This window comes from Alternaria rosae (assembly GCF_020736505.1).
Source record: "Alternaria rosae strain MPI-PUGE-AT-0040 chromosome Unknown BKA58scaffold_9, whole genome shotgun sequence".
Taxonomy (NCBI): Eukaryota; Fungi; Ascomycota; class Dothideomycetes; order Pleosporales; family Pleosporaceae; genus Alternaria; species Alternaria rosae.
In genome coordinates, this window is record NW_025763578.1 from 974,206 (window position 1) to 1,000,518 (window position 26,313).

Sequence of the window (26,313 nt, forward strand, 5' to 3'; positions counted from 1 at the left end):
ATGCTGCGATCTGGAGCTTAGTGTCTCAAACCTCATCGCTGGGGGTACCTTCCACAGCAACATTACGATGCTGTTTTTTAGTGGCAAGGCATCGTTGTGGTGGAGTTGATTCTGTCGTTGGAGGTATCCATGAATACTTGTGATCGACCAGCAAATCCGATCTGGCTAGCGCGATCTCGGGATGAATGACGCGCATGCACGGGACCGCGGGAACACGCGACTTCCAGATGTCGCGTCTACACGGCACTCTTCTGTTCCGCTATGCAACTCCGCTAGTACCATCCAAGACTACACCTCACCCTCTCCAAACGCGACTTGGACCTCTGACATGAGCCGTCATTCGGCATGTCGTCACCATCGCCCGAGTTTCATTCGTCGCAGTTCTCCATCACCTCTCCACGTCGCATCCCCAAGTCCAAGTTCACGTATAAACAGCTGCATCAGCTCAAGACCTACAGCCCGCAAACGCCCCTCCGTGTGATCGCGCACGTCGATCTCGATGCCTTCTACGCGCAGTGTGAAACCGTCCGCCTCGGCATCGACCCCTCCAAACCTCTCGCCGTACAACAATGGCAGGGCCTGATAGCGATCAACTACCCCGCACGCGCATTTGGGCTCAGTCGACACGTTACATCGACGGAAGCGTTGAAGCAATGCCCGGATCTTATACTACAACACGTCGCGACGTGGAAGGAGGGGGACGAGACATGGGCATATCATGAGAACAGCTTCAAGGACATGGCGACGCATAAAGTCAGCTTAGACCCGTATCGCATGGAGAGCCGCAAGATCCTGAAATGTATCAAGGAGACTCTGCCTGAGAAAGAACAGCGCGTCGAGAAGGCGAGTATCGACGAGGTCTTCATGGATTTGAGCGCGCAGGTGCACACCATATTGCTCGAAAGATACCCCGAATTGAGAGGCCCTGCGCCGTACGACGACCCGACGGAGCCACTGCCGAAAGTACCTACAACCGTGTTGGACTGGGCGGCCGATGCGCTCGTCGAGACAGGCGAGGAAGATGGAGAAGATAGAGATCCAGACTGGGACGACATGTGTATGGTCATCGCATCCGAGATCATTCGAGATGTGAGGAGACATATCAAGGATACATTGGGTTATACCTGCTCTGGAGGCGTCGCGAGGAACAAGATGCTGTCGAAACTAGGCTCAGGATACAAGAAACCGAATCAACAAACCGTTATACGGAACCGCGCTGTCAAGCACTTTCTCTCCGACATGAAGTTTACCAAGATTCGCATGCTAGGAGGCAAACTGGGGGACGAGGTAGTGGCAATGTTCGGGACAGACAAAGTGAAGGACCTTGTGGAACAGCCATTGGACCAACTCAAGAAGCTGGGCGATGACACCGGCAGCTGGATATACTCCATCATCAGAGGCGAAGATAGTAGCGAGGTCAACCCGCGTACGCAGATCAAGAGCATGCTTTCGGCAAAATCCTTCAGACCAGCCATCAATTCGTTCGAGCAGGGTGTAAGGTGGTTACGCATCTTCGTGGCGGACATATTCTCGCGGTGCGTGGAAGAGGGTGTGTTGGAGAACAAGAGAAGACCCAAGAGCATCAACTTGCATCACCGGCAAGGCGCACAAACACGAAGTCGACAAGCACCGATACCCCAGGGCAAACCACTATCAGAGACCATCTTATTCGATCTCGCCAAGAATCTCCTAGCTCAAGTCGTCGTTGATGGGAGAGCGTGGCCTTGCGCCAATCTTTCTCTGAGCGTTGGGGGTTTCGAAGATGGCATTACGAACAACAAAGGGATTGGCGGCTTCCTCGTTCGAGGCGAGGAAGCAAAGGCCATGATGTCAAGTGGCAGAGCTACCATCGGTGGAGGCGAACCACCTGCGAAGCGGAGAAGGACAAAAGGGAATATTGCCAATTTCTTCGGTCCAAGGGATGAGAAGAAGAGCGACTTCGATGCTGCGAGAGCTGTGCTGTGGAAAGCACATAGCGAATCTACCAGAGATGAGAGTGGAGACGAGGCAGAAGGAACAGGAGAGGATCTCGATCCTTTCCACACAGAACAAGACGACGAAGCACAGCGACCATCGACACCACCGTTAGACCGCCATAGTTCAGACATGGACTTGTATCCACCGGACACACCTCCCTCGGCCCAACCCCAACCCGCGTCGCATTCTCCACCACAACAGCATCACGACTCAGTAACACCAGTCCCCCGCGCCAGACCTCCACCACCGCAAAGACCTATAGAAACCTACTTTTGTTCACGTTGTAACCTTCACCTCCCACCAGCCGAGAAGGCCGAGCACGAGGACTACCACTTTGCCCTCGACCTATCGAAGGAAATGCGGCAGGAAGAAAGAAATCCTGCACCAGCTCCTGCAAGAAAAGGCGCTGGTGGTTCAAAACCTTCTAGAGGGCGGGGACGGCCACCGGGAGGCGGATCTGGGAGAGGAGGTGGAAGGGGAGATGGGGTAGAGAAGGGGCAGGCTAAACTGGCTTTTGGAAGGGGAAGCTGATGATATCGAGCGTGTTACGATAAATTAATGTTTGAATGAAGGCACGTTTGGAAGCCAATGCTGTGAGCAAAGGATGCATTTGTGATATAGATGCCCTCATTCGTCTTGCCTCTGCGATGGTACACGACTGACAAAGTGGGATACGTAGCCTGATGTTCACGATCCTTCCTCTCACCACACGACATCGAAATCTAGCCTCACCGATGGCACCTCCTCGCTGCCCTCTGGCATCCTATAAGTAAAGTTCCAAAACTCAAAGTCACTGAATCACGTTAGCGTTACGCTCAATCCCTGTTCCTCTCCCCTCTCCGCACGGCATAATCCTCAGAGAACTTACTTTATGACTTCGCCCGCTCCTCCAACAAGCCCGTTAAACGTGACCTCAGGCTCCAATGCCACAGATCCCGACACCGCAACGTCAATACCCTCTACATCCTTCCAACCCCTTACATCCCTCTTCCCATCCCACCCATTCGTGCCTACCAGGAAGGAAAACGCACTTGACGCATTTCCCATTGGGTACTCGAGCATCAGACTGCCTTCTTCCACAACGACATCCAGCGCCATGGTCTGAGCGTACAGACTCATCCAGCCCACGCTTCCATCCTGTCTCTTCCACTGCACGACCGCGGGGTTGAACGAGTTTTTGTTGATAGACGGGCCGCCGATAACGTTTTCAGAGAATGATTCCGCACCGATGGTCAGATTGGGGCTGAGGTAGGCGGTAATGTTGCGAGGGTAAGTGTCGTAAGGTGGTGAGAAGGCGGAAGTTTTTACGGTATGTGTGCCAGGGAAGGAAGAAAGGGAGGAGAGAGTGTTGTTGGGAACTAGGGTGTTGTGGTAGGGTGCTAGGATGGCGACCAGGGGCCCGATTGCGAAGTCGTTCTTGTGGCCCATGGCATATGGCTGTTTTCGATTGATCAGTTTTGCTTCTCCTTCACTAGAGGTAGCTGCAATTCGTGTCGCAGTTTGCAGTATACATACTGCTAAATCTTGACAAGTAAACACTTGCTAAGATGATGTATACTTTAACCTATCAAAACTGCGACACGACCTGTAGCCATCTCTAGTGTGCTTTTGAAAGAGGATAATACGTACCTTCTTGTTAATAGGCGCCATCTCCTTGCCAACAATGGTCCACATATGCAGCGCCAAAATGCTCAGATACCGATTCATATCGAACCCATACGCACGATCCCAAGGTCCAGCGACATTCTTCAAATCTGCATGGTACAGTTCACCAAGTACCGACCACGTGTCACGAATCATCTTCGGTCCGTACTCGCCCATGATGCTATTACCTGGCATGTACTTTGCCCATAGCGTGAGCGCAAACAGCGAAACACCAGCGTAAGTTCCTGAGTTGAACTCGGAAAGCGTGTTGTCGCGGACAAACAGATCAATGACCTCTTTCGCGTAGGCTTCGCCTGCGGTCGTCATGTTGGAGTCGTTGGCGCGGCGGCCTACGTATCCAGAGACGAAGGCGCGCATGATGGAGGGGTTGCTGTAGGCCGGATATAGGTTATCGTCATCGACGCCGCCGACACGGTAGCTATCTCCAACGGTGGTGTTGAACAGACTCTCCAGTATGTAGTCTTGAACATCTTGTGGCAGGAGATGCGGGAATTCTTCTAGCATGACAACGAATGTTGTGCCGATGAAACCACGCCAATTCGGATCCCATGAGTTGTATATCACAGCTGGATACTGTTCTGTACCCACAGTTGGCTCTTCTGGATAAACTTGATAATCGCCGTACCTTGGGTTATGTCAGCAAGAGTAGCTACAAAGGCATTGGAACATCTTTTCGGACTACCAAACTTACCACTGCTCGCTCTCATTCTTGAACTGCCCTCCAATGACGTTCTTCACGATACGTACTGCCTGCTCGACATCATCGGCTTCGTTGCGCGCCAACAAGCCGGCTGCATACCAGGCGCTCGATCTCGTGTCATGCGTCAGAGCAGCCGCGTCCAAGCTGAATAGATAGCCTCTTTCGTTGTCATAGTACATGTCCATCCAGTCCATCGACTCATACAACAAGCCCGTCGCATACTTTACCGTATCATTACGCGGGAGTAAATTACGGCCTGCGAACACCTGTTGGGCTAGGAGCGTCGAAGCCACCCAGAGCTTTGGGAGCGCTATCATGTTGGATCGTGTGAAGGTGAGCTAAAGGTAGTAGGTTTGCAACCCAACATGGCGGCGCCCATGATGTAGCTGTTGTGACAACGGGCCAAGCTCGACATTGCGGGAGTATCTCCGCTATCGCTGGGTAAAAGCCGAGGGATTCGGCATATGCTACTGCGAGATAACGGTGTCTTCGGCCTTGATGTTCAATCGCGGAGGTGTTAGGCCCGGATAATTGTTTGGCCAAGCGGAGGAAACTTCGGATCTGGACACCGACGTAAAAAGCGACATCATGACTCGTGAAAACACGTGGTGGCTAGATGCTCCGAGGAGGTGACCGGATAGCACGACTATAGTTTGCAAACCTTACAGCGATAGCAAGCAGATCGTCGTGGAAGTAAACGATTCCGTAGGAGAATGCTCCTAGCTTCAGGGTGGTTTTGCGATGTGGTTCTAGAATGGGCCGAGCCGCTTCACCTGCTAAGACGACAGCTAGCTCGCGAGATTTTGCGAGCTGCATCATCGGCTTGCACCTGTGGCGTTATGAGGCGAATCTCGTGAGCTCTTCAAACTTTGAATAGCCTCCTTTTTCAGTTTTTCAACTTGGGAGGTTTAGGGATCTGCGCACCTAAAGTATGCAGATCGTACAACGTCGGTGTGGTGGCAAGATCTACCTCGGCAATGCTCGCAAGCATGTGTTCATCTGTCCCCACATGTAACTCGAAATTCAATCGACATGAACATGCCACAGCTATCAGGACTTCATAGAGCTGACTTATAGCACGCACAGCATAATATTGGCAGGCACAGTCCGGGTGTCGGCATGAGATCTGCATAGTCACGTGGGGCAGATGAAAATGGCGCAAGAAGATTGCCGTAGCGTGGTGATAATCGTGCCGATCGGCGGGTAGAGGCAGAATGCGAGATCAGCCCATTGTTCATGCTAGTCATCGTGCCATTGAGGCGAATTGCAGCGAGTGACTTAGTGGCGCAGAACAGCCCAGAATGTGATGACTTCACCTGGGACGTTGAGAAAGCGTACGAACACGGTGAGCTGATCGTCAGTGTGGTGAGGTTAGTGTGGTGAGCGAGCGCGAAGCATGTACGCAGTCCAGTGCGGGATCAAAGCAAAGTGATGGGCACAGTGATGTTTCCTTCTACGCATGCTGTGCATGGGCAGACAACCGTTCATTCGTAAACATCGACTTCGTGGAGCAACGCCAGTGTCGTAGGTATATACATAGCAAGAAAAGCAGAATCCGGGGAATTGATGCAATTGCATGATAATGATAGCCATGAGCGGAATACATGTCCAGATAGAGGCTGTAAGATCCATGGCAGGAATTGGTTCCGCATCCCGCAGAGCAAAGATCCAGTCATGTGAGGAGAATGAGAAACGAAACCCAATTTCCCAATTAACGTACATAACATCAAACAAAAAGGAAATCCGGGTAGTAAATGCTCCTTTGGGCTACTCCACCAGGCTGGAGAGGTATGGGTTCCATGGCTTGAAGTCCCAGGGAAACAAATCTCTGTCCGGATGCTTTTGGTAATGGCAGACTCCCTACGGTACCCAGAGGGTAGAAGATGGATCCATTAAAACATTAGAGTGGCCAGACTCCAGAGCACCATCCAGTAGCTTGGAAAGAAAGGGTATCTCCGGGTTCGGTATATCGACGCAGGAACAAGGACAAGGCCGTCAATGGAGATGGACTCTATCTTGTACTGTACCTAGAGGTGCCGGACTGTGGATTGCGTGACGACTGAGGTTGTTGCGACAAGGGATATTCTGAGGGGAAAACGTTAGTTGTGAAGTCGCGCAACGACTGCAATGACTTACGACGACCGTCAGAGGCAATGTAGTAGCCAGGAGCGGCTGCTGTGGCACTAATGGGGCTTAGCGATAGACCAAATAGGGTTCGTCATAGTAACCAAAATACCTTGGAGTTGCGTACTGGGTCGCTTGGGTGGCCGGCTGGCGTCCATAGGGATCTGGGGTCTGCGCTGGGTAAGAGGAATAAGCAGACTGCGCAGGGTAATCCCGTCCACTGGGCTGTTGGTAAGATGAGTATGGATCCGCGGGCTGGGTCCTGGGAGCAGCAGAGACGGATGAAGCCTGGTATCCTGGATGCGAACTTCCATACGCGGATGTGGGAGTCGTGGTATAATGGGGATCACTGCTACCATAGCCTGAAGACGCATACGTTGTCGCTCTAGACGACGTTGACGACTGGCGAGGTGGCTGGTCATAGGGATCCGCCGCCGACTTGGGCGCACCGTGTTCATACGGTTTCGTCGGACCCCAATGCTGACGAGCAGCATGTGTACGAGAGTCTTGGTAAGCGACTAATGAAGCGTTAGAGCCCCCAGATACCTTAGTAGTGCGCACTTGAGGACTATGGCTACCTCCACGTCCCACGTCGCCAGGCTGGCGCTCTTGCTGCCAGCGCTGTGAGTCCATCTTCAGATCCTGAATCATTTGCTGGGGTGTTGTTAGCGATGTGCGCGAGCACCGTCCGACAGCTCAACCTACCGATGTGAGAGTGCGGTACGCCGTTATCCAGTAGCCTGGCTGGCCCTGTGAGAGAGTTAGTTTTCCGTCGTACTGGCATCAAGGAGAGATGTGCGGACCTGGTACTCTCCGGTGCCTGTGCCGGGCCTGACAAGCGCATCTGGGCCGAGGTAGCGCTGGATGTCGGCCGTGATGACTTCTCTCGCGATGCCATCGCCTGGCACAAACCACTGATTTGCGCGCGACATGGTTATTGAGAGGCGTGTGGGAAGGTTACGAAAAGAAAGATGACAGTGATGTCAGTCCAGGAATGGGGGCCAAGCTATGGGAGCTAAGATGGAGGGGCTCTAGGCAACCAAGATACGGGCAAAAGCAGTCTCTGGAAGTCCGAGGGCTGAGGTGTCCAGAAAGAGTCCAGAAGAGAGGTGTTCAGAAATGCAGGACGCAGAAGCGGGGTTTTGACCAATATACCGGCACCTTGGGGGGTCTGGCCTGTGACAAGAGTGGACCTTGACGGCGTGGCTGGATGCAGCTTCCTGGTGGGGGCGGTCACAGCAGGTACTCGGAAGTAGAGGGAACTAAGATCCAAGCAATATGCGCACTCTGGCAGACAATGCGCAGCGTACGGGCGACGGGAAGAGTACTTTACTCGAGTGCTCAAAGAGTCGAGGAGCCGCAACTGAAGAATGGCTTGCAGAGGGAGCGGGGGATGATTGGCCGGCAGCGGTGATGGCGGAAGGCGCAAGATGCAGGTCAAGCGGTTGGGCAGCACGCTGAGAGCAGGCTTGTGACACTGGGTTGGCGGAGTTGATGCAGGCTGGTTTCGACGAGATGCGATCGATGGGAAAGCAGCAGAAGGGAAGAGAAAAGAAGACGAAAAGAGCGGCGTACCGTCGGCAGCCGAACTAATTATTCGGATGGGCCAGCAGTCTCCATAGCTCGAGCGTCTGGTGCGCTTTGGACGGTGTGGAGACGGACCTGGGCAGCCCTCAGGTGGCGTCGCTTGGGCAGCAACTGCGAGGATGCCCGAGACCAGCCTGACCCTTCTCAGCTCTAGCGACGGTGATGCAAACGGGCATCGTCGCTTGTCAGCAGCGACTTTAATTCTTTACCGCGTGCGATACCAGCCGTGATTGGGCGAATTAAACCCTTTTGCGCTGCGACACTCGCCCTCCAAGGTTTGCCGGCGTGTGGAGAGGCTTTCGGGGCTAGCCGCTGGCATTTTTACAGACATTTCTTACCTGTCCGCCGGTGAGCCCTGCATCATCACCCCCAACAACAACCAAGGCTACGCCCTGGTCCCTCGCTTCGGCCAGCTGTGACGTTGTGCGCCCAGGTTCGGTCGATCCAGAAAGCCTTCACCGACTCGCTGCCGCCGCTCCAGCATGCCACTCTCCTCGGGCGCCGCCACTTCATGAGCGGCCGAGCCCAGCAGCAGCAGCGTGCACGACGATCCGTCTTCCATCACTGCCTCTTCACAGCATCATCGCCTCCGTGGGCAAGGCGAATACAGGCCCTATCCAAGAGCGTGCAAAGTCTTCAAGCACGGGCTACCAGTAGGAACACTTCCCTCTACCGCACACTAAGGCTCCATCTCCTTGTGCTTCCTCGTCGTGGCTGGTTCTCATTAGTCCAAATTCCAGACCTACCGCTCCAGCGCAATCTTCGTCAGGCACCCATCAGGTCCAGCAGCTCTGCCAGCACAGCACGTGTTTTCGTATCACCACATGCTGCGACGCTCAGTGATGCGCATGTCTTGATTGCACGCAGCCTGTCGTGCTGCCCAAGCCAGCACTCTCCCGACTCTGCAATGGCCACCGTGATGGAACTCTATATCTTCACCACTGATAATCGTCTCTGTCATTTCCACACGCTCCTGTCAGATTAAACTTTAAAGTCGTCGGCTTTTGTTCTCGTGGTCGAGAACTTCAGACGAAAAGAGCAGGAGCATCGGCATAGGTGCCAGCCCGACATCGAGCCATCACGGCATTTTCGTGCTACGACGTGCAGCCAGTGGTCATTGCGCCTCGAGCCATTTTCTCAATGGGTTTCATCTGCTTTCCTTTCGTTTGTTGTCATTGTCACGGTGGAACAGGGTACCCACCGCTTTCTTTCTTCTCCGTTGCATCCCCATCCGCCGGTGTCAGGGTACCCGACCCACCAGTTGAACCCCATCCAAACCTCGCACGGCATCTCCCTCATCTACCTCATCGTCCCCAACATCCCAACATCCCAACATAGACAGAGCATCCTAGTCCGGCCATCTCGGACCCAAGGATGCGCTCTGCCGCTGCTTGGCCGTGCAATCGACCGTCACCTTGGGCGCTGATGCTTCCGCTGTTGTCACGAGCGGCCCGAATACTCCCGGGAACTGCGTTCGAAGGTATAAGCGCGTGGGGGTAGTCGTATGTACCTCTCTTGATGCATTGCATCTCAGCGTACCTGTTAATCTTCGCATATTGCGTTAATGATGCGCAATAGACATAGTAGAGACCATGTAGTATAGTACCATCAGTATCATATCAATATCAAGCCAACGTATATGACAATCATGAGTTCACGCGATTCCCGCCACACGTCTAGGATACCTTCTCCGGTCGCGACGATCTCACTCTGTTCAGCTGACCGCTTACGAATACCTTTAGGCTCATGATTCATCCGACCGCTATAATACTCTGCCTGATACTCTGCCGTGCGTGATATTGGGCACTGATGAATCGACCAAGCAACGGTGTTATCTTCCAGCTCCGGGTTCGCATTCTCCCATCTCCTCCCGAGATGATGGATCACGTCCATTATCCTCCAGTGATGGTCTGCGGAGGACTACCGTACAAGCATCGAGATAATCGACCCAGTCATCAATTGTGCATTCCATGTCGAGCTGAGGCATTCACGACGCGTAATCGGGCGTCACGTAGAGATGTGGTTGGAGTTTCCTGTTGGGCGTGAAGAATCATCATAGTCTAGTCTAATGTGCTATCTAAAGTCGTAATCGTATCTCTCGTCTCGAGGCCAACTGCCGACGTCGTATTCAAGGCCTCCGCAGATTTGGTAAACAAATCATGACCCGTGTCGGGAAGTTACATGTCCGTCGTCTCTCGCAGCTCGCAGAAAGAAGCAAAAAGTAAAGGGGGGGTATCTGGGGGTATAAACAGTTCATCTCGCTGGAACGACAGGCCGGAGCCGAAACAAAACGCCGTCGTAGATGCTGTGTCCCAGCACGTCTTTTTTCGGAAAGTAGCAATGGGTATGTTCGTCCGGGGTATGCAATTTCGTGAAGCAATGAAAGAAAAGGAAAAGCATTAAAGTAAACGCCGTCATGACGTTGCTGGAAATTTCAACTTAGTCGTGAATGGCTGTCGAAACGTGATCTTCCCACAACGTCGCAGATGATGTCATCAGAGTGATGATGGACGGCCAGCGGTGAGGTGCGTTCGGTGGATCATCAAGGTTCGTCGAACGTGTGATTCGTCATACCATGTGCCAGTCGTAGCCAGCAAGCTCAGTAATGAGGCTCGTTCGTGAGGCCAACCAAGTCCTCGAGGAGTGAGATGGCCGCAGACATGCGTCGCGCAATCTGTTCGGACGCCCACGAATTGCCAATGTCCATACCGATGGGGATGATGCCGAAGAGGTGGCGACCATTGCCATAAGCTCCACTGCGACTAGCCACGTTTCCGTAACCACCACCGAAACCGACACCGTTCGCGTTCTTCCACGCAGCTATCTCGGCCTCTTTGATGAGTATGTAGACCGCCATAAGGATCCCGACCAAGTAGGGGATCCAACCTATGAATCCAGTCTTCTTGGACGAAATTGCAATGGGATGCATCAGCTCGAGCTGAAGAGGTGCCTGCTCGATGGGCTTGACTTCGCGGGTGACCATGACGGGAGCGATGCGGTTGGTAGGCTTGGCGATCGCAACCTGGGTGTTGGGTTCGGTGGGCACCGTCTCGAGAGCCGCCTGAGGAAGGAGTTGGCTCGTGAGTACAGGCGCATCGGTCTGGGCAGAGAAATCGGTGGTGGTGGCAGGCATGTCAGTCTGCGTGGAGAGCTCAGTGGTGGTTGCGGGTGCGTCAGTTTGAGTGGAGAGCTCTGCGGTGGAGTTCTGACGCGCAACTGGACTCGTACTGACAGATCCAGTTGGGCTCAGCGCGAGCATAGGAACCATGGGTTCACTCGGCACAAAGCTGGCGATCTCGTACCCAACAAGCGTAGAGGCAACAAACACAGGACTGTGAGGTGAAAGGTTGACAGTCTCTTCCTCGTACATGGCCAATCGCGCTTCAGCAGGCACTACGGGCGCATAGCTGGCGATGTCGCGTACGCCGTATAACGAGAGCCCAGCGCTAGCGACGTCCATAGGCTCAGTGCTAGCAATCTTGTGAACGTCCTGGAAGGAGAGCGCAGGGCGCACAAGCTCGATGGGCTCGGTGCTGGTGGTGTTCTGGGGGCTGAGGGCTAAGGGCGAACCAGCAGGCTCCATAGGCGTATAGCTGAAGACATCGCGCACGTCGTCGAAGGAGTACGGAATGCGAGCGGGCTCGATGGGCTGGGTGCTGATGGCAGTCGGCCTGCTGGTGGTCAAGACCGCACCAACAGGCTGCTCGGGGGTACAGCTGAAGATGTCGCGCACGTTGTAGAAAGAGAGCGGAATGCGCGCTGGCTCGGCAGGCGGGCTGCTGGCGGCTTCGCGCACCTCAATCGTTTGTGTGGGCGACCTCGCGGTCTCGGGCTCGGTGCTGGCAGCTTCGCTGACCTCGATGGTTTGTATGGGCGACTTCGCAGTCTCGGGCACGGTGCTGGCGGCCTGGTGGACGGGACTGGTGGACAGCGGTGCTGGCGACGGATTGCTGGGCGTGACGCTGGCAGCTACGTGAATGTCGGAGGCAGACAATGGCACAAATTCGGGCTCGTAGTCGCTGGCATCGGCTGCGATCCAATCACTGTCGTCAATCCCGGACTGGTCGAGCTCTTCTTCAAGGGTACCCGCCATGCTGCCGATATGACGTTCATCGTCGACTGGCGAAGCAGCCGCGGCTCGAGCCTTCTCGTCGAGTTCGTGGCGGTTGCGCTCAATCTCCTTCTGCAACAGCGCCTCGAGGTGGCTGATGCGCTCGTCCTTGACCTCGATGACGCGTAGAGCCCGCTCGTGTTCGGCGGTGGCTTCGGCGATGTCGCCCTGGAGGTTGTTCTTCTCCTCAAAATTGATGTGCTCTTGGAGTGTGTCCTTTAGCTCGTCGATTGTTGCTTGCGCCTCTTGCCATTGCTCCCGTAAGTCCTTGAACTGCAAGTCTACGTCTTCGAGTTGCACTAAGGCATTGTCGCGCTCGGTGAAGGCGGCTCTGACATTTTGTTGCGCTTGTTCGACGTCGGCGTGGAGGTTCTCGATCTGCTTGCGAGCATCTTCGAGGGTGTTTTCGGTCTTCTGGAGCTCTTGGGCAAGTTTTGCGTTGCGCGTCTCGAGGTTGTGGATCTTCTCCTGCTCTTGCGCAAGCTCCGCAGTGCTTTGCGTAAGCTGAAAATTGGTGTTGTCGCGCTGGCGCCGTAGGTCGGCGAGGTCGTTGTTAGACTTTGCGAGTTGTTCCTTGAGTCGCTCGTGCTGCGTCTCGAGATTGCCGTATCGGTCGTATTCGCGGTCAAGTGACTCCTTGTACTCGTCTCGGTCTCTTCTGATCTGCTCCACAGAATCTTCCTGCCCCGACATGTTGTAGTCGCTCTCCTCCTCCACCAGTCGCGACAAATCCTTCTCTTTAAGCGTGGGTACTTGCTTTGTTGTCGCAAATGCCAAGACACCGCTTCCGGCGTTAGCGCGACCCTTGTCCCCAGCCCCCGGCCCTGGCGGGAAGACATCCAAGCTCAAGCTCATTTTGGCGCCAGCGCCAGTTGGTCCCTGAGCGGGTAGGGGCTTGGAGGGAGGGAAAAAGTGGAAAGGGAAGTAGTCGCGTTCCTTGCCGAACTCCATCCTCTTGCCGTCCATTTTGAAGGTAGTTGTGTATTTAAACTGTGAGTATGAAGATGTAGATGTGAGTAGGGTTTGAAGAGAAAGCAAGAGATGGGAGCAAAGCCTCAGGAAGATATATCGCAATTGTCAGCCAAGCGCTATTGCTATTGTACAATATATTGTATGACTTGAGCTTCCTGCTATTGTGCCTTGAAAAGAGCAGCTCCAGTCTAGAGAAGGTGAAGACGACTTGCGTTCACCTGCTGTACGTGATAGTCCAACATCTGAGTGTGGACTACATTGAGTAACACAGTTACTATTTGAAGGATGGTAGCGACATGTCGCCTCCCGGCTTGTACTTCAAGTTTGATTCCAAACACCTCAGCGACAAGGTAGTCTCCCGGCTTGTATTTCAAATTTCATTCTACCTACCTCAAGCTCCTGGTCGTCGGCAAACACTTTTTTCGTCCCCTTGAATAGCGAGCATGGTTGTGTTCTATCCGTCCAGTCTTCCCTCTTCCTCTTCGTCAGTCGCCGCCATTTCTCAAGATCACATCTAGCCATCGGACAGACAGGATCTCTATCAAAATGTCTTTCCTCACACTTCCAACACTTTGGGGGTCGTCTAGCATGCTTGCCCGGTCCCTTCACTTTGACCACTTTTCCCTTTATTCGTTTCGGGATGTGAGCCGTATTCAGGGTGGGAGCTTTGTGCAGTTTCAGCGGCGCTGACAACTGCCACTTGAGCGACTTCTCCGGATCTTTCTTCCATAGCTTCCTCACGTACTCCAGATCGGCATGTAGGAAATGCGACACACAGCAGAAGTCAGTAACACGTCGATGTAGCATCGTGATGCAGTCGCTTTCGAACTGCGACATAGGTATACCCAGTGCTGTCTCTCGTCGTTGTTTCAGCTTTTGTGCCTTCTCTTTGGTCCGAGCTGCCGCCAGAGCTCCTTTGTTCTCTGTGTACTCAACCATGCGTCTCAGCTCAGTCATACCGAATGCTTCGTAAATGATCTGTTGGCGAATCTCGGAAGGTAGGCCAAGAAGGCTGGCTTTGGGGTACGAATGTCGGAATCGGCCAGTCGGAGCCATGATCCACGGATATATCCATAGTCTTACTGCGCGCTCGCAGGCGATCTGCTTTCTTGCGCCCTGCCGAAGAGTCCGATATTCGAGTGTGCTGGCGATGTTGTACCCATTTCGGCTAAGCTCGCGACGGCGTTTGAGCCTTTCCCTCTCGTGACGATTTTTTCTTTTCGCCATGGTGTAACAGTCTGTCTATGATGTGAGACTGGTCGCTGGGGGTAGTTATGCACGGCGCGTGCTCTGTATTTCCGAGACAGACTGAGGCGACTTCTGGGAAAGTTCCGTAGTGCCTTTGTCCTTTAGAGTATTGTGAGATTGGGTTCTGTGGTAACGATTCGTAATCATCAAACGGTGTCTGGGTGCAGGACCCTGGGCTAACCGCACGTGGCAGCGAGTTCGGCCATGCCCTATGCGTCATATTGACTCACAAGCATGTCAACAAAGACGGTTAGGAAACTATTGAAGATGTGCTATCTTTCGTTTCTCTCTAAGACGCTGATATATAGCGAAAAGTACCGAGCGAGAACCCCAAAGACTATGCGACATGTCTCCCCACATCCAACAAGTTCCCATCATCAGGCCCAGTGAACTTCTTCCTCCCGGTCATGATCCAAAAGATCAGGCTGATCACCATAACAACTCCCGTTGCCGCAGAAGTGTAGTTCATATTCTCGCTCGTCACAGGTGTGACGCTAGGTAGGTTGGACACGACGCAGATGAACGCCAGATATAGGAAGCCGATAATGTTGAGAACAATTCCCCAGCGACCCAGTGAGTATGGGCCTTCCAGACGAGTCTTCTTTCCGGAGAAGTGGGCGAGAATACGGGAAAGTAGAGGCATTAGATACGAGAGGTAGAAGCCTTGTGTAGCGATGGCGATGATGGTGTTAAAGCCAGTTGTTGTACCAAAGTAGATCGAATTGAAGGCCATTTGTACGACAGCTGTTAATACGATGGCGTAAACCGGCACCGATCTTGTCGAGATTCTGCTTAGGACGTTCGAGAAGGGGAGTCCGTTGTCTCTTGCGAACGCGTATACAGCTCTCGATCCCTCTGCCATGAGCGAGTTGGCGCATACTGTGGCGATAATAGCGATCATAGATGCTAGAGTAGATGTTCCAGCTACACTGTTCGTGCTGTTGAATATGATGGCAATGACAGGTACTCCTGTCGCTGTAGCACCCGTCTCCTCGAGATCGCCAATGCAAAAGCACAACGCAACTAGCCAGACAAATCCGGTGAAGAAGCCGATGTAAACCGACATGACTATCGCCCGAGGTGCTTGTTTCCGCGCGTTCTTGATTTCCTCGGTCATATGTGAAGGCGCATCGTAGCAGCACATTCCAAACGCTGATTGAAGTAGTCCAAGGCATGTAGCATACGGCGCATTCCATCCAGTGAAGTTCTCGAAGTCGCTGAACACGTAGCTCGCCGATTGCTTGTGGTCGTTTGTGACCAGAATGGTGATGAGGCAGACGACGAAGGAAGTGAGGTTCCAGATGAAGATTGCTTTCGATAGCTTGTTTAGGATGTGTGGCAGATAGATGTTAGACGCCGCTGCGATGAATGTGATGAGATAGGCGACCAGTACTGTGTGCCAACGCTCTATCGTAAAGCCATAATTCAACTGGGCGGTACCGAGAATGAAGTTTGTAGCAACAAAGTTATTGACTGCGCCCATGCATATGATGCCAATCAGCATGAACCTGTTCACGTTAGGATCTCATTGAGAGGTCATCTTGGACAATACTTACCATCCACAGAGATAACTCATTGAGCGAGCCCAGCGCGTCGGTGCCAGAATAGCCACCCACGAGTACTGCCCGCCTGCAACAGGGTACCTTGAGGACGATTAGCTCAGCCATAACAGTCAGGCAAAAGTGAACATACGCGCTACACATCTCGGCCATTGAGTAAGCAACAGCAAGTGTAACCAGACAGACACACAGCCACCCCCAGATCATAACCGGTGGCCCTCCCGACTCAACACCAATAATGAGTACACCAGAGAGTGCGGTCCATGAAGTGACGATACTGAACGAGAAGCCTACCATCCCAAGTAGACCGAAACTGCGCTTGAGCTCTGCGAACGCGGTCAGTATATGTTTGAAGATGTGACTTTGAGAAACTTACCTTGGGTATATCCCAGCTGCGCCAGTACATCATCGTCGCTGTTGGTCTCCTCTAAGACCTTCTTCTCTTCTGGGCTGCTCGCCATGTTTACCAGCTCACGTTAAACTAGGAAAAAGCTGAACACCCTAGACCCTACATCAATGTTAGGTTACCTCTATCGCCTCTTCTTATCTTAATGTAGTCTGAAGAGCTGTTTAGTTTTTTCTTCTTGTATGAGGTGTGCTCAATAATGAGAGAACCGAGAGAACAAAAGTTAAGAGACCAATGCAAACATGCAGATCGTGCCGAAGACCTTGTTTAATGTATCACCTAGCCGCATAGATATACCTCTACTGGTATCGCGCAATCCCATCATCTCACAGCCATCGAATGACCACCGTCAGCGGCCGAGCCCTGTGTCATCCAGATAACGGGCGCCCCAGGTTGTGCTTCCATTTGGGGAAGTCGCCAAGCATCTCTTACATGTCTTATCGCGCATCAAGCGTGTGAAGTGGGCTGGTCGAGATAGGAAGCGGAAGCGGCATGACGAGGAACCGGGGTGCTGGTAGAAGTGGGGTACGGCGGACGAGATAAGTAGGCGGCCATGCGTAAGTATATGACTGAGAAGCTCAAGTTTCAAGTGCCCAATGGTTCCAACTCTTTTCTATTGACCAGTAAATCCGATGTACAAAAAGATATGGTGGTGATGTGATGGCGCGACAACCGTAGCAGGTGTGGAAGGAATAGAGACGCGTAGGTACCTGCCGATCCCGATAGTCGGCTATCACAAGCCGACGCGATAGGATCACTCAAGACAGTACAAGAAATATACCAACGTAACAGACTGCCGCGCGGAGATGCGATGCTGAGTAACCTTGACGACGCGATGTAGGCACAAAGGGACTACGGCACGCCCACCATCTCAATATTTCACGATATCCAATCTACCTAGGTAGCACATTGCCTCTTCACTGCATCAATTCGAGGGTCGTCATTACTACCCTCTCGTTAGCATCCGCCTACCATCCTTCGAACAAAGTTAGCCAAGTCGACTTGACCTCATCGCCAAAGGACCATGACATCTCAAATCCCCACCACAACACCCTACGCCTGGCCTCATACCTCCTCTCTCCACCCCACCACAACCGCTCTCATCATCATAGACATGCAACGCGATTTTCTCTCACCAGGCGGCTACCTCTCCTCGCAAGGCTACTCTCTAGCCCGTTTCGAGCAATTGATCCCTCGCATCGCATCCTTGCTATCCGCATTTCGCCGCCCAGGCTTCCCCATCGTACACACAAGGGAAGGACACGATGCCTCCCTCGCAACAGTCAGTAGTAGAGAAGCACATCGGAGTCGGGTCAACGGTGCAGAGATAGGGAGCCAGGGTCCGTTGGGCCATCTTTTGATCCGTGGGCAGGAGGGACATGAGATCATTGAAGAGTTGAGGCCGGCGAAGGGAGAGTTGGTTATTGATAAACCTGGACGAGGGGCGTTTACGCACACAGAGCTTGATATGATGTTGAGAGCGAAGGGGGTGAGGAATTTGGTGATTTGTGGGGTTACAGCGGATGCGTGTGTGAGTAGTACGGTAAGGGAGGCGAGTGATAGGGGGTATGATGTGTTGGTTGTGGAGGATGGCGTGGAGAGTGTGAGTGAGGAGTTGAAGAAGTGGAGTTTGGAGAGTGTCAGAGTGGAGGGAGGGTTGTTTGGGGTGACGGGATGGTGTAAAGATGTGGAGGAGGCGGTGGGAAGCTGGATACAGGATAAGAATGAGTGATGAAGTGGGTAGGTTGTGCTGCACAAGATACTTGGATAGCTACAGAGAGGTTTGGGCAGTATGTGCTGCCTTTACTTTAGCTTAAGGGGACCTATACTGCGCGTGTCAACACTGCCTAAGGACGCCTTTACCTTTCTTTGCGCGTCTAACTTGTGGCGAGCTCTTGCTCAATCAGCGCACTCCATATACCACGCTCATTTTCACATCCTCACGCTACATTGCGTCCAAGTCCCACACTCAAATATTCCGCTCTCCACTTCAGCGCTCACTCCTGCTCTTCAACATCGACATATCCGCACTTCATCACACTTGCTCAACATGCCCTTCATCCTCACCTAGCATGCCTTCCCCACAAGGGTGGAAGTCGTGGAACGCTTTATCGACACCTCCGCCGGCGAAACCACCTTCCGGGAAGACGTCCGGAACAACCTACAGCCCTGGACTCAGCTCAACTTCAACCCAGACATTGCTCACATACGCGAAGGTTTCGGCTACGAAGTGCGCCATTACTACAAGAGCCCACTGGGTAATGTCGAGATATTCCCCGGTGCCCAGGGCGTGATTGTGGGGTTAACTCCGGTAGCTTCTGCCATGAGAGTGAAAGGCCGTGTGCGGGTCCATGTTCTTGAGAACTTGATCAGAATAAGATCGTACCGATCGTTATACTCCGGGCTAGCAATGTTCATATCGAGGATCACAAGTTGTACAACGAGATTGCCAGTCGCCAGGGTATACTTGCTTCGAAGAGTGGACAGCCGTTCGACCAGCTCGATGTGGTTACTAAAGCGTACCTTTCGGCTCTGACTGCGGTCAACGCGGAGGAGTGCTAGTGGAGCTGAAGAGATGGGGTCGAAGAATGCTAAGGTTGAGAGGGATTTGTCTGCGGTCAGATGTTGGCAGCAGGCGGTAGGAAGATATGCCAAAGGCAAGGACAGCACGGCATGAGTCAACTTCACAGCACGAAACAATTGAACAGCAATGTGCATGAATATGTATGCATTGACTGAACTAGCTAAGTGAAGATCGAAGCTTCATATTGATCATTTCCAAACCACCCATGAACATAACGCCGTGAAGACCGATAGCCGTGACCAGATCATATCCATAAACAATGTGTGACCATGCGGACAATCCCCGACCAAGAAGCCGCGAGAAGCCGTCGATGCCGGGCGCCGATGTGTCGTGACGAGAAGATGAGATGTTTAACCACCGAAACCGTAGAGGGTACGGCCCTGGCGCTTGAGGGCGTAGACGACGTCGAGGGAGGTGACGGTCTTGCGCTTAGCGTGCTCGGTGTAGGTGACGGCGTCACGGATAACGCTCTCGAGGAAAGTCTTGAGGACACCACGGGTCTCTTCGTAGATCACTGCGGTGATGTTAGACATTGTCTGGCATGGCGACGAAGTTGGGAATGCTTACTAGCTGAAATACGCTTGACACCACCACGGCGAGCGAGACGACGGATAGCGGGCTTGGTGATACCCTGGATGTTGTCACGAAGAATCTTGCGGTGACGCTTGGCGCCACCCTTTCCGAGACCCTTGCCACCTTTGCCGCCTGCGGAGACATGTTAGCATGTTGTCTTATGGTAATGAGGGATGCAGCGACGACATGGTGGGTGTGTAGGAGTATCGTGATGCGCGGTGCATTAGTGGGGCGACGCGTTGAGCCTCAACACCAAGCGCGCCTCACCGCTATCTGCAGCAGCGGCAGCAGCGAGGATAACGTCGATGCGAGGGTAACGAAAGAGGAACGAAGATGTACTTACGTCCAGTCATGTTGTTGGAAGGTTAGTGGAGATGAAGGTGATGGGTATTGGTAAATTACGCGCGTTGGTGCAGCGTAAATGGCGTGAATGAAGATGAAAGCTGGGGGTTGCGAAAAGAGAAGAAAGAAAAGATTCCAAAGACGCGGGTGGGCCGGTTATATAGACGAGGGAGGCGGGCGCGGGTGCCTCCAGATCACACAGAGTGGCGCTAGGCCCGGTCGGGACGAGTCAGAACATGAAATCAAAGGCCTTGCGCCTTCACATCTGGGGGAAAATCAAAAGCGTGGAAAGCAGCACTTCCAAACCTGCGCTCAGCTTGCAGGCGCGCCGGGTTGCTGCTGCAGCTGTCGGCGAAGTGGCCCGTGCAGGAACTTCAATCGCGGCCTGCCGACGCGACTGGAACACCAACTTCGACTGCGCGATAGTTGCCCTGCATGCGGCTACAACGTGCTGCACTCTCTTTAAACTGCCAGAAAACAATCATATACACACAGAGGCTCTTTCCCATATCCTACAGTGTTCTGCACGTTCAGTAGCATTGGCATCACGTCTTCTTTGCCCCTCCCCGACGCGTGCACTATGGGCACAGGTGCACGAACTACACCAGCCACAGCAACAAGCAACTAAGAAAGACGCGTTCGATATCGAAGAAGATCCCTTTAACTACTTCGTCTACTCTTATCTCTTGAAGCTTGTATGCTATGTTTGCCATTCAGTTTCCAGAAACATCAACTTGAACCTTTCACCGCCGTGTCACAGGCTCTCCAACTCAATACGTTCACTAATCCAATGGACCTGCACACAGTTTCCACGACACTCATACTCGTTGCTTTCTTATTAGATGCAAATGAAAGCATAGCGCTATATCAAACGCAACCTATCATGAAGTGGTCAGGTCCCGCTCTTCTCTAGACATACTTGCTGGTTGCACATGCGCATACCTACAGATGCAAACCTATGAGTCACGTACTTAGCATTGCTGCCTAGAGGTGCTTTATCCGGATGTCCTCTGGAGTCATCAATGATCATGTTGGGACACGCCATACAGCACAAGACGTAGCTATGCATGCCTGACCACCACGCCCTAGACTGCTATATTGTATGCTCATCTGCATCGAGAGTGGAATCACTGTGAAGCAGTCATGAGATCTTAAGGTGTCGCGTCAAAGCGTTGTCAATAGATAAAACACGACTTGCACTTCAAAATGATACGTCAGTACTGTGGATGCGAACAAAAAGAGATTCATTGCGAGAGCTAGCTAATCAACACGGACTATAAACAAGGGGCATGTTGCAAACTGTCCATCTGACCAGAAGCGTGACATGACCATATCCACTCGCCACCTGTACCGCTATCCAAGACTGGAGCATGTTTTACTTGGACTCGTCCGTCTTCTTGACAGCAGCCTCCTCATCGGCAGCCTCCTCGTAGACAGGAGGGGCATCGTATGCTGGAAGCTCGGCGTACTCCTCCTTCTCTCCGTGCTCCTCCGCCTCTTCGACATCCTCCTCATCCAGAGCAATCGGCTGGTAGCGCTGGCCACGGACCTTCGCAACGGTAATAGCGATGAGGCATCCAAGAGCCATGCCAACGAGGTATGTGAGTGTACCAGCGAAGATGCCGATGAGGATGGGGACGAAGATGGTGAAGAAGGCGCGACGAGCCATCTTGGCGAAGCTGTGGTGGCGGTGTTGACCCATGTGGTGAGGCTTGTGGTGCGGGTGAGGCTTGCCAGGACGGAAGCGGTGCGGGGGCTTGCCAGCCATGGTATCATGCTCCATAGGGTTGTTGGGACGGGCACCGGCATGGGGTCGCTTATGGCAGCCGGGCCTAGGCTTGCGCATGTCTTTGATCTGCTCGATGCGGTCGGCCATAATGTTCTTCCACTTGCAGTAAAGCGGCCACTCATTGCACTCCTTGTCTGATGGTGTGGCTGGGCTGCGCTCAGCCTCGTTGAAAGATGCGATCATGAGGCGACCTTCCGAATTCTTCAGAACGTTGATCTGGAGTGCAGGAGGGTTGACAGCGGTGCCTTCGACCGAGGTGATCTGGAAGGTCATCGGAAGAAGCTCGGTGCCCTCCTCTGAGATGGTCTCTGCGCCGTCGTAGCGGAACTCATAGCTGGTGACGCGCAGACGCAGACGCTCTCCTGAGGAAGGATCCACCTGTATGACATGGTAAGGCTCGGGAGGGAAGCCGAACGATGGCGGGTATAGTTGGGAGTTGTCGAGGTTCAAAGCGTCGCCATGGGGTCCAACGTCAAAGTCCAGGCGCTGTTGGTTATTAGCATACGAGGCTGTGAGGTATATAGCCGACTACGTACAAAGGCATTCCCAGCATCAGACTTCCACTTGAGGTCTTTTCCATCCAACGTCGCAACGGCGCATCCAGGGCACTCCAGTGCGACGGATCGCTGGCTGGGGTTGATGGCGAGAGATTCAAAAGCGTGGTCATCTCCGAGGTCTTCCACATTCGTCATGGTCGAAGGGATGAGCACGGCGCTGGTGGCCAGCGCCAAATGGGCGAAAACACCCAACTTGCTAGGAGACATCGTGGGTTGTATTCAGAAGACTCTAAAATTTGAAAGGAGAAGAGGTGTTGCAGAACTGAAAGTATCGAGGAGGGCGAGACAGAGGAAGGTGGTGCCTCAGCCGTGCATTACGATTGCCGCCGCGTCATCTGTCACGTGAAGAGGCGGACCCTGAAGTTTAGCTGTCAATATGTCGCACGCGTGAAACAGTCGCCGAGCCAAGCAAAGCAACCAGTGAACCTAGCGACAAGGCGAAGTATACTTCAGCCTTCGGAATGTTGTTGTACTCGGAGTACATTCTACTGCGCGATGCATCGGCCGCTTCTTGTACGCCCGGCTGACTACTTCCTGCACGTTTACCGGAGCTTGCCGACGGTCGTTCGTCTGGTATCGTCAGAGTCCAACGCACAGACCTGGCTTTCATCTGTAGTTTCTAACCGCTCCCTCAATCTATCAAGGTAGTACATATGCTTTTGGGACTTGCGACGATGGATGTAAGCACAGCCGACGTGGGCCTCCAAGACCCCTCAGCAGAGCTCACTAGGCAGCATCAGCCTAGCTCAATCATCGCAACCTCAGTAAAAAAACACGTCACCTCCTTGTCAGTCCCATCTTCAAAACTGCAGGGCTAGAAAACACCATGCGACTTATTGACGCCACAACACTTGAGCTACGGCTCTTCATGGACGAGTCTCTGATACCGCCGTATGCCATTCTATCACACACCTGGGGCGAGGACGAAGTCACCCTCCAGCAGTTTACAGACCAGTCACTGCCAGACGATGCGATGTTGAAAAGCAGCCGCGGCTACTGGAAGATTCTGAAAGCCTGTCAGCAAGCACTGAGCGACCGTCTATCGCTAGTGTGGGTGGATACTTGCTGCATCGACAAGACATCTTCTGCAGAGCTGAGCGAAGCCATCAACAGCATGTTCCGGTGGTATGAACAAGCGGCGGAGTGTTACGCCTATCTTGATGATATCAATATGGATTCGGAAGCCTGGGCTGACGGCCTCATGTCCAATGACGACAAGGAACAGCTGGCCAGGTCGCGATGGTTCACTCGAGGATGGACGTTACAAGAATTACTAGCTCCAAAGGAGATACGGTTCTACGGAACACAGTGGAGATATATTGGCAGGAAGAGCTCGTTGTGTGTGGAACTGGGGTGCATCACTGGTATCAACGCAAACGTGCTTTCAGGTAAAAGCGACATGAGAGACGAGAGTATCGCAAAGCGAATGAGCTGGATGGCCGGGCGCAACACGACACGAATAGAAGACATGGCATATTCCCTGATGGGCATCTTCGACATCAACATGACGCAAATGTATGGTGAAGGGAAAAAGGCCTTTGTTCGTCTTCAGGAAGACATCATGAGGTTTTCCGCAGATCAAAGCCTGTTCGCATGGGAAGAACCCCTTCCACACTCTCATGGAATGCCTACCTCGGTATTTGCGAGTCACCCAAGACAATTCGCCGCTTCAAGCGGGATAATCAACCGCAGATTTGACGACGAATTTAGGCTGCCAGAGGACTATTTGTGTACAAACCGCGGCGTCAAGATCAAGCTCCGCATCCGAAAACCGACTGATTCCTGGGGTGGAGTAGCACGCAGCGAAGACGATTACTTGGCCGTGCTCGACTGCTGCTACGAAGACCTGAGACTTGAGAGCTGCTGGCCTGCCATTACAATCAGACCACTCAAAGGGCCCAAAGGACTGTACATTCGTGTTGGAGGCCCAGAAATCCTCCCTGTCGCTTTTGGCGATGTCAGCGACACCCAAAAGCAAATGGGCGTCATCTCTGTTGGCGATATAGATGACGGAGAATGGGTTTATCTTCGGGCAAAGGTTCCTGGCTGGGCAGCTCGCTGAACATGTGGGAAGTTGCGAAAGGTTGAAGTCGGATACGAGAAAGCTGTGTTGGATACATAGCGGCAAAGAACACGTTTCGAGCAGCACTCCCAGTTTGTCGATGACGATACGATTTGAACTAAGTAATAATGAACAAGACCAACACCAGAAAATGCCCAACGCTACATGGTATCTCTCGCTTCCCAAATGTCCCAAAACGAACTGACATCAACAACACACATCCTAAGCAATATCAACATCCCAAACGCCATGCTAATCATACAATCATGAACCCCAAAACCTTCTATGCTCACATGCGACTAACCTGTACCGGCACCCCGGGATGCATATTAAGCAAATACTGTGGACCGGGCATCGTTCCACCACCATAATGCGTGCGACTCTGACTCCTCACATGCTGCTGCTGCCTCTGTCCATCGGCACCGAACTCCCTACTCCCACTCTGCTCCGCCACATGCCCATACGGCATGCCATTCTCCTCCATCTTGCCCAGCATGACCATTTCATCGTTGTCTTCGCCCAATCCGCGGTTTTGTCGCCTCTCGGCGCGGGAATATGCGGATCCACGTTTCCGGATGCATGACTGGATGATGAAGATGAAGAGGAAGACGGCGATGGATATGGCGGTGTAGATGAGGATGATCGGTCGGGTTTGGCCTGAGAGATGGAGACCCAGACCGCCGGTTAGGATAAGTAGAACTAGAGATGCTGAAGCGAGGGGCGTGTGAAGAGCCTTTTGAAGGCGTGGGAGGTATGGTTTCAGGGATGGGAGGACGCTGGTCAGGAGGAGAGGTAGGAGTGATATGAAGGCGATGATTTGGTGCGGGGTGTTGAACGCTTTCGACTACGTACACGTGTTAGTAAGAAGATGGGAACGTAAGAAAAGAATGACTTACGCGATTGTACTGTGCACTGGTAACTCCTCCCAATACATAACTCACGAGCAGGAAGATCATGATGAGTATGCTGAAGACGACGTGTATCTTGATGTTCTTGAAGAAGCCCACGAGCAGCACATTGAGTGGCCAGAGTAGGAAGAGCGCTAGACATCCTATGACTGCGTGTGCGAGGTTCGCTCGGTCGTGGTCTCGGGTCATATCGCCTAGCATGCTTACGCCGTTCAATGCGTTGCTCTTTGCTGGCACGCCGCCTGGTCCTGTCGCTGTTGCCATGTCCATGGTGAAGTGACCGTAGCGGATGTGTCGTTTAAGGTTTGCAGAGGGTGAATTGGATTGCAGGTTCTGTCCGTGGCCAAAAGCGTAAATCATAGGGTGCGCTGTTGCCTCGGTGTCTATGAAGGAGCGGCAGTTGCCACAGCGTGCTCTCAAGATGAGCATGTCGTCGTCGACTCTGGTTCCTGGGAGGATGGTAAGGGTGACTGAGGAGTTGAAAATTGGTTCCGAGACTTTGGATCCGATACGTGTGGATATCGTTACGTCTGATGCTTGTTAGTATATTTGTTGTGATTCGACCTGACGTGAGTGTGAGTAGACATACTGTCGCTTTTAGAATTGGGGTACATGATGAACATCAGACTCCCTTCCATCTTCTCTCCAAAGCCAACGCCGACCCATGAATACGCCGGGCTGGCGTAGTAGATGAACACATCATCCGAGTCGTCTGCGATGTTGATAGAGAACTGTGTTTCTGTCCGATCAAGGTAGAAGGTCGATGCGGTAGTGACGTTCGTGGTCGTGTTTTGGCATGATATGAGGGCTGGGAAGACTGCGTAACAAGTTAGCAACGCGCATGCAAAGACAAACAATCATATGTAGTCTGAACTACTAGAGATGTGACTTACAAGCCAGCAGCGCAAGTACCACACCCGCTCTCTGCCGTACGCGTAGCGTCGCAAACATATCTCAGTACCAAATAACACCCAAAAGCGCGCGCAATAATCGACCAAGCTGTTCAGTTTCAAAGCAATCAAATCGAAAAGAACGCAGAGAAAGGGAGAACAGAAAAGCAATACCCAATTAATCCCCTCAAAGTAAAGTACCACAGCATAAACAAGCCCTAAACCCAACGCCTCCCCCATCGGGGACCTTATACTTTGC

General features: G+C 52.8%; 12 protein-coding genes across 12 annotated transcripts; 3 read left to right on the forward strand and 9 right to left on the reverse strand.

Moving 5' to 3' along the window:
* Positions 1 to 232: 232 nt before the first annotated feature.
* BKA58DRAFT_238437 (sister chromatid cohesion protein Eso1) lies at positions 233 to 2,640 on the forward strand. Its single transcript, XM_046166624.1, has one exon. It carries the CDS (start codon positions 346 to 348, stop codon positions 2,506 to 2,508), a length of 2,163 nt encoding a protein of 720 aa, XP_046022012.1. The 5' UTR covers positions 233 to 345; the 3' UTR covers positions 2,509 to 2,640.
* On the reverse strand, positions 2,594 to 4,943 carry BKA58DRAFT_238386 (uncharacterized protein). Its single transcript, XM_046166623.1, has 4 exons — positions 4,334 to 4,943; positions 3,607 to 4,267; positions 2,846 to 3,414; positions 2,594 to 2,770 (listed from the first exon to the last, which is right to left on the reverse strand). The coding sequence occupies exons 1-4, from the start codon at positions 4,657 to 4,659 to the stop codon at positions 2,680 to 2,682; spliced, it is 1,647 nt and encodes a 548-aa protein (XP_046022013.1). The 5' UTR covers positions 4,660 to 4,943; the 3' UTR covers positions 2,594 to 2,679.
* Positions 4,944 to 6,299: 1,356 nt separating this feature from the next.
* BKA58DRAFT_238346 (uncharacterized protein) lies at positions 6,300 to 7,537 on the reverse strand. Its single transcript, XM_046166622.1, has 4 exons — positions 7,270 to 7,537; positions 7,172 to 7,216; positions 7,045 to 7,120; positions 6,300 to 6,984 (listed from the first exon to the last, which is right to left on the reverse strand). The coding sequence occupies exons 1-4, from the start codon at positions 7,396 to 7,398 to the stop codon at positions 6,536 to 6,538; spliced, it is 699 nt and encodes a 232-aa protein (XP_046022014.1). The 5' UTR covers positions 7,399 to 7,537; the 3' UTR covers positions 6,300 to 6,535.
* A 3,115-nt stretch (positions 7,538 to 10,652) lies between these two features.
* On the reverse strand, positions 10,653 to 12,857 carry BKA58DRAFT_321628 (uncharacterized protein; the record flags this gene model as incomplete). The annotated part of the gene is made up of 1 exon (XM_046167820.1): positions 10,653 to 12,857. The coding sequence occupies one exon, from the start codon at positions 12,855 to 12,857 to the stop codon at positions 10,653 to 10,655; it is 2,205 nt and encodes a 734-aa protein (XP_046022015.1).
* Positions 12,858 to 13,302: 445 nt separating this feature from the next.
* BKA58DRAFT_238469 (uncharacterized protein) lies at positions 13,303 to 14,542 on the reverse strand. Its single transcript, XM_046166626.1, has one exon. The coding sequence runs from the start codon at positions 14,361 to 14,363 to the stop codon at positions 13,476 to 13,478; it is 888 nt and encodes a 295-aa protein (XP_046022016.1). The 5' UTR covers positions 14,364 to 14,542; the 3' UTR covers positions 13,303 to 13,475.
* On the reverse strand, positions 14,543 to 16,888 carry BKA58DRAFT_238468 (GABA permease). The gene is made up of 4 exons (XM_046166625.1): positions 16,320 to 16,888; positions 16,077 to 16,269; positions 15,941 to 16,027; positions 14,543 to 15,892 (listed from the first exon to the last, which is right to left on the reverse strand). Exons 1-4 carry the CDS (start codon positions 16,402 to 16,404, stop codon positions 14,722 to 14,724), a joined length of 1,536 nt encoding a protein of 511 aa, XP_046022017.1. The 5' UTR covers positions 16,405 to 16,888; the 3' UTR covers positions 14,543 to 14,721.
* Positions 16,889 to 17,373: 485 nt separating this feature from the next.
* Positions 17,374 to 18,081, forward strand: BKA58DRAFT_321632 (isochorismatase family protein; the record flags this gene model as incomplete). Its single annotated transcript, XM_046167822.1, has 1 exon — positions 17,374 to 18,081. One exon carries the CDS (start codon positions 17,374 to 17,376, stop codon positions 18,079 to 18,081), a length of 708 nt encoding a protein of 235 aa, XP_046022018.1.
* Positions 18,082 to 18,232: 151 nt separating this feature from the next.
* BKA58DRAFT_238493 (uncharacterized protein) lies at positions 18,233 to 19,367 on the reverse strand. The gene is made up of 3 exons (XM_046166627.1): positions 18,821 to 19,367; positions 18,560 to 18,705; positions 18,233 to 18,510 (listed from the first exon to the last, which is right to left on the reverse strand). The coding sequence occupies exons 1-3, from the start codon at positions 19,065 to 19,067 to the stop codon at positions 18,385 to 18,387; spliced, it is 519 nt and encodes a 172-aa protein (XP_046022019.1). The 5' UTR covers positions 19,068 to 19,367; the 3' UTR covers positions 18,233 to 18,384.
* Positions 19,063 to 19,934, reverse strand: BKA58DRAFT_391347 (histone-fold-containing protein). The gene is made up of 3 exons (XM_046170906.1): positions 19,850 to 19,934; positions 19,501 to 19,638; positions 19,063 to 19,447 (listed from the first exon to the last, which is right to left on the reverse strand). Exons 1-3 carry the CDS (start codon positions 19,857 to 19,859, stop codon positions 19,284 to 19,286), a joined length of 312 nt encoding a protein of 103 aa, XP_046022020.1. The 5' UTR covers positions 19,860 to 19,934; the 3' UTR covers positions 19,063 to 19,283.
* A 1,141-nt stretch (positions 19,935 to 21,075) lies between these two features.
* BKA58DRAFT_367068 (uncharacterized protein) lies at positions 21,076 to 22,668 on the reverse strand. Its single transcript, XM_046168902.1, has 2 exons — positions 22,174 to 22,668; positions 21,076 to 22,123 (listed from the first exon to the last, which is right to left on the reverse strand). The coding sequence occupies exons 1-2, from the start codon at positions 22,399 to 22,401 to the stop codon at positions 21,224 to 21,226; spliced, it is 1,128 nt and encodes a 375-aa protein (XP_046022021.1). The 5' UTR covers positions 22,402 to 22,668; the 3' UTR covers positions 21,076 to 21,223.
* BKA58DRAFT_391351 (HET domain-containing protein) lies at positions 22,669 to 24,394 on the forward strand. The gene has a single exon (XM_046170907.1). It carries the CDS (start codon positions 23,021 to 23,023, stop codon positions 24,254 to 24,256), a length of 1,236 nt encoding a protein of 411 aa, XP_046022022.1. The 5' UTR covers positions 22,669 to 23,020; the 3' UTR covers positions 24,257 to 24,394.
* Positions 24,395 to 24,400: 6 nt separating this feature from the next.
* BKA58DRAFT_238761 (uncharacterized protein) lies at positions 24,401 to 26,229 on the reverse strand. Its single transcript, XM_046166629.1, has 4 exons — positions 26,058 to 26,229; positions 25,754 to 25,981; positions 25,153 to 25,694; positions 24,401 to 25,100 (listed from the first exon to the last, which is right to left on the reverse strand). Exons 1-4 carry the CDS (start codon positions 26,113 to 26,115, stop codon positions 24,546 to 24,548), a joined length of 1,383 nt encoding a protein of 460 aa, XP_046022023.1. The 5' UTR covers positions 26,116 to 26,229; the 3' UTR covers positions 24,401 to 24,545.
* Between the last annotated feature and the right edge of the window lie 84 nt (positions 26,230 to 26,313).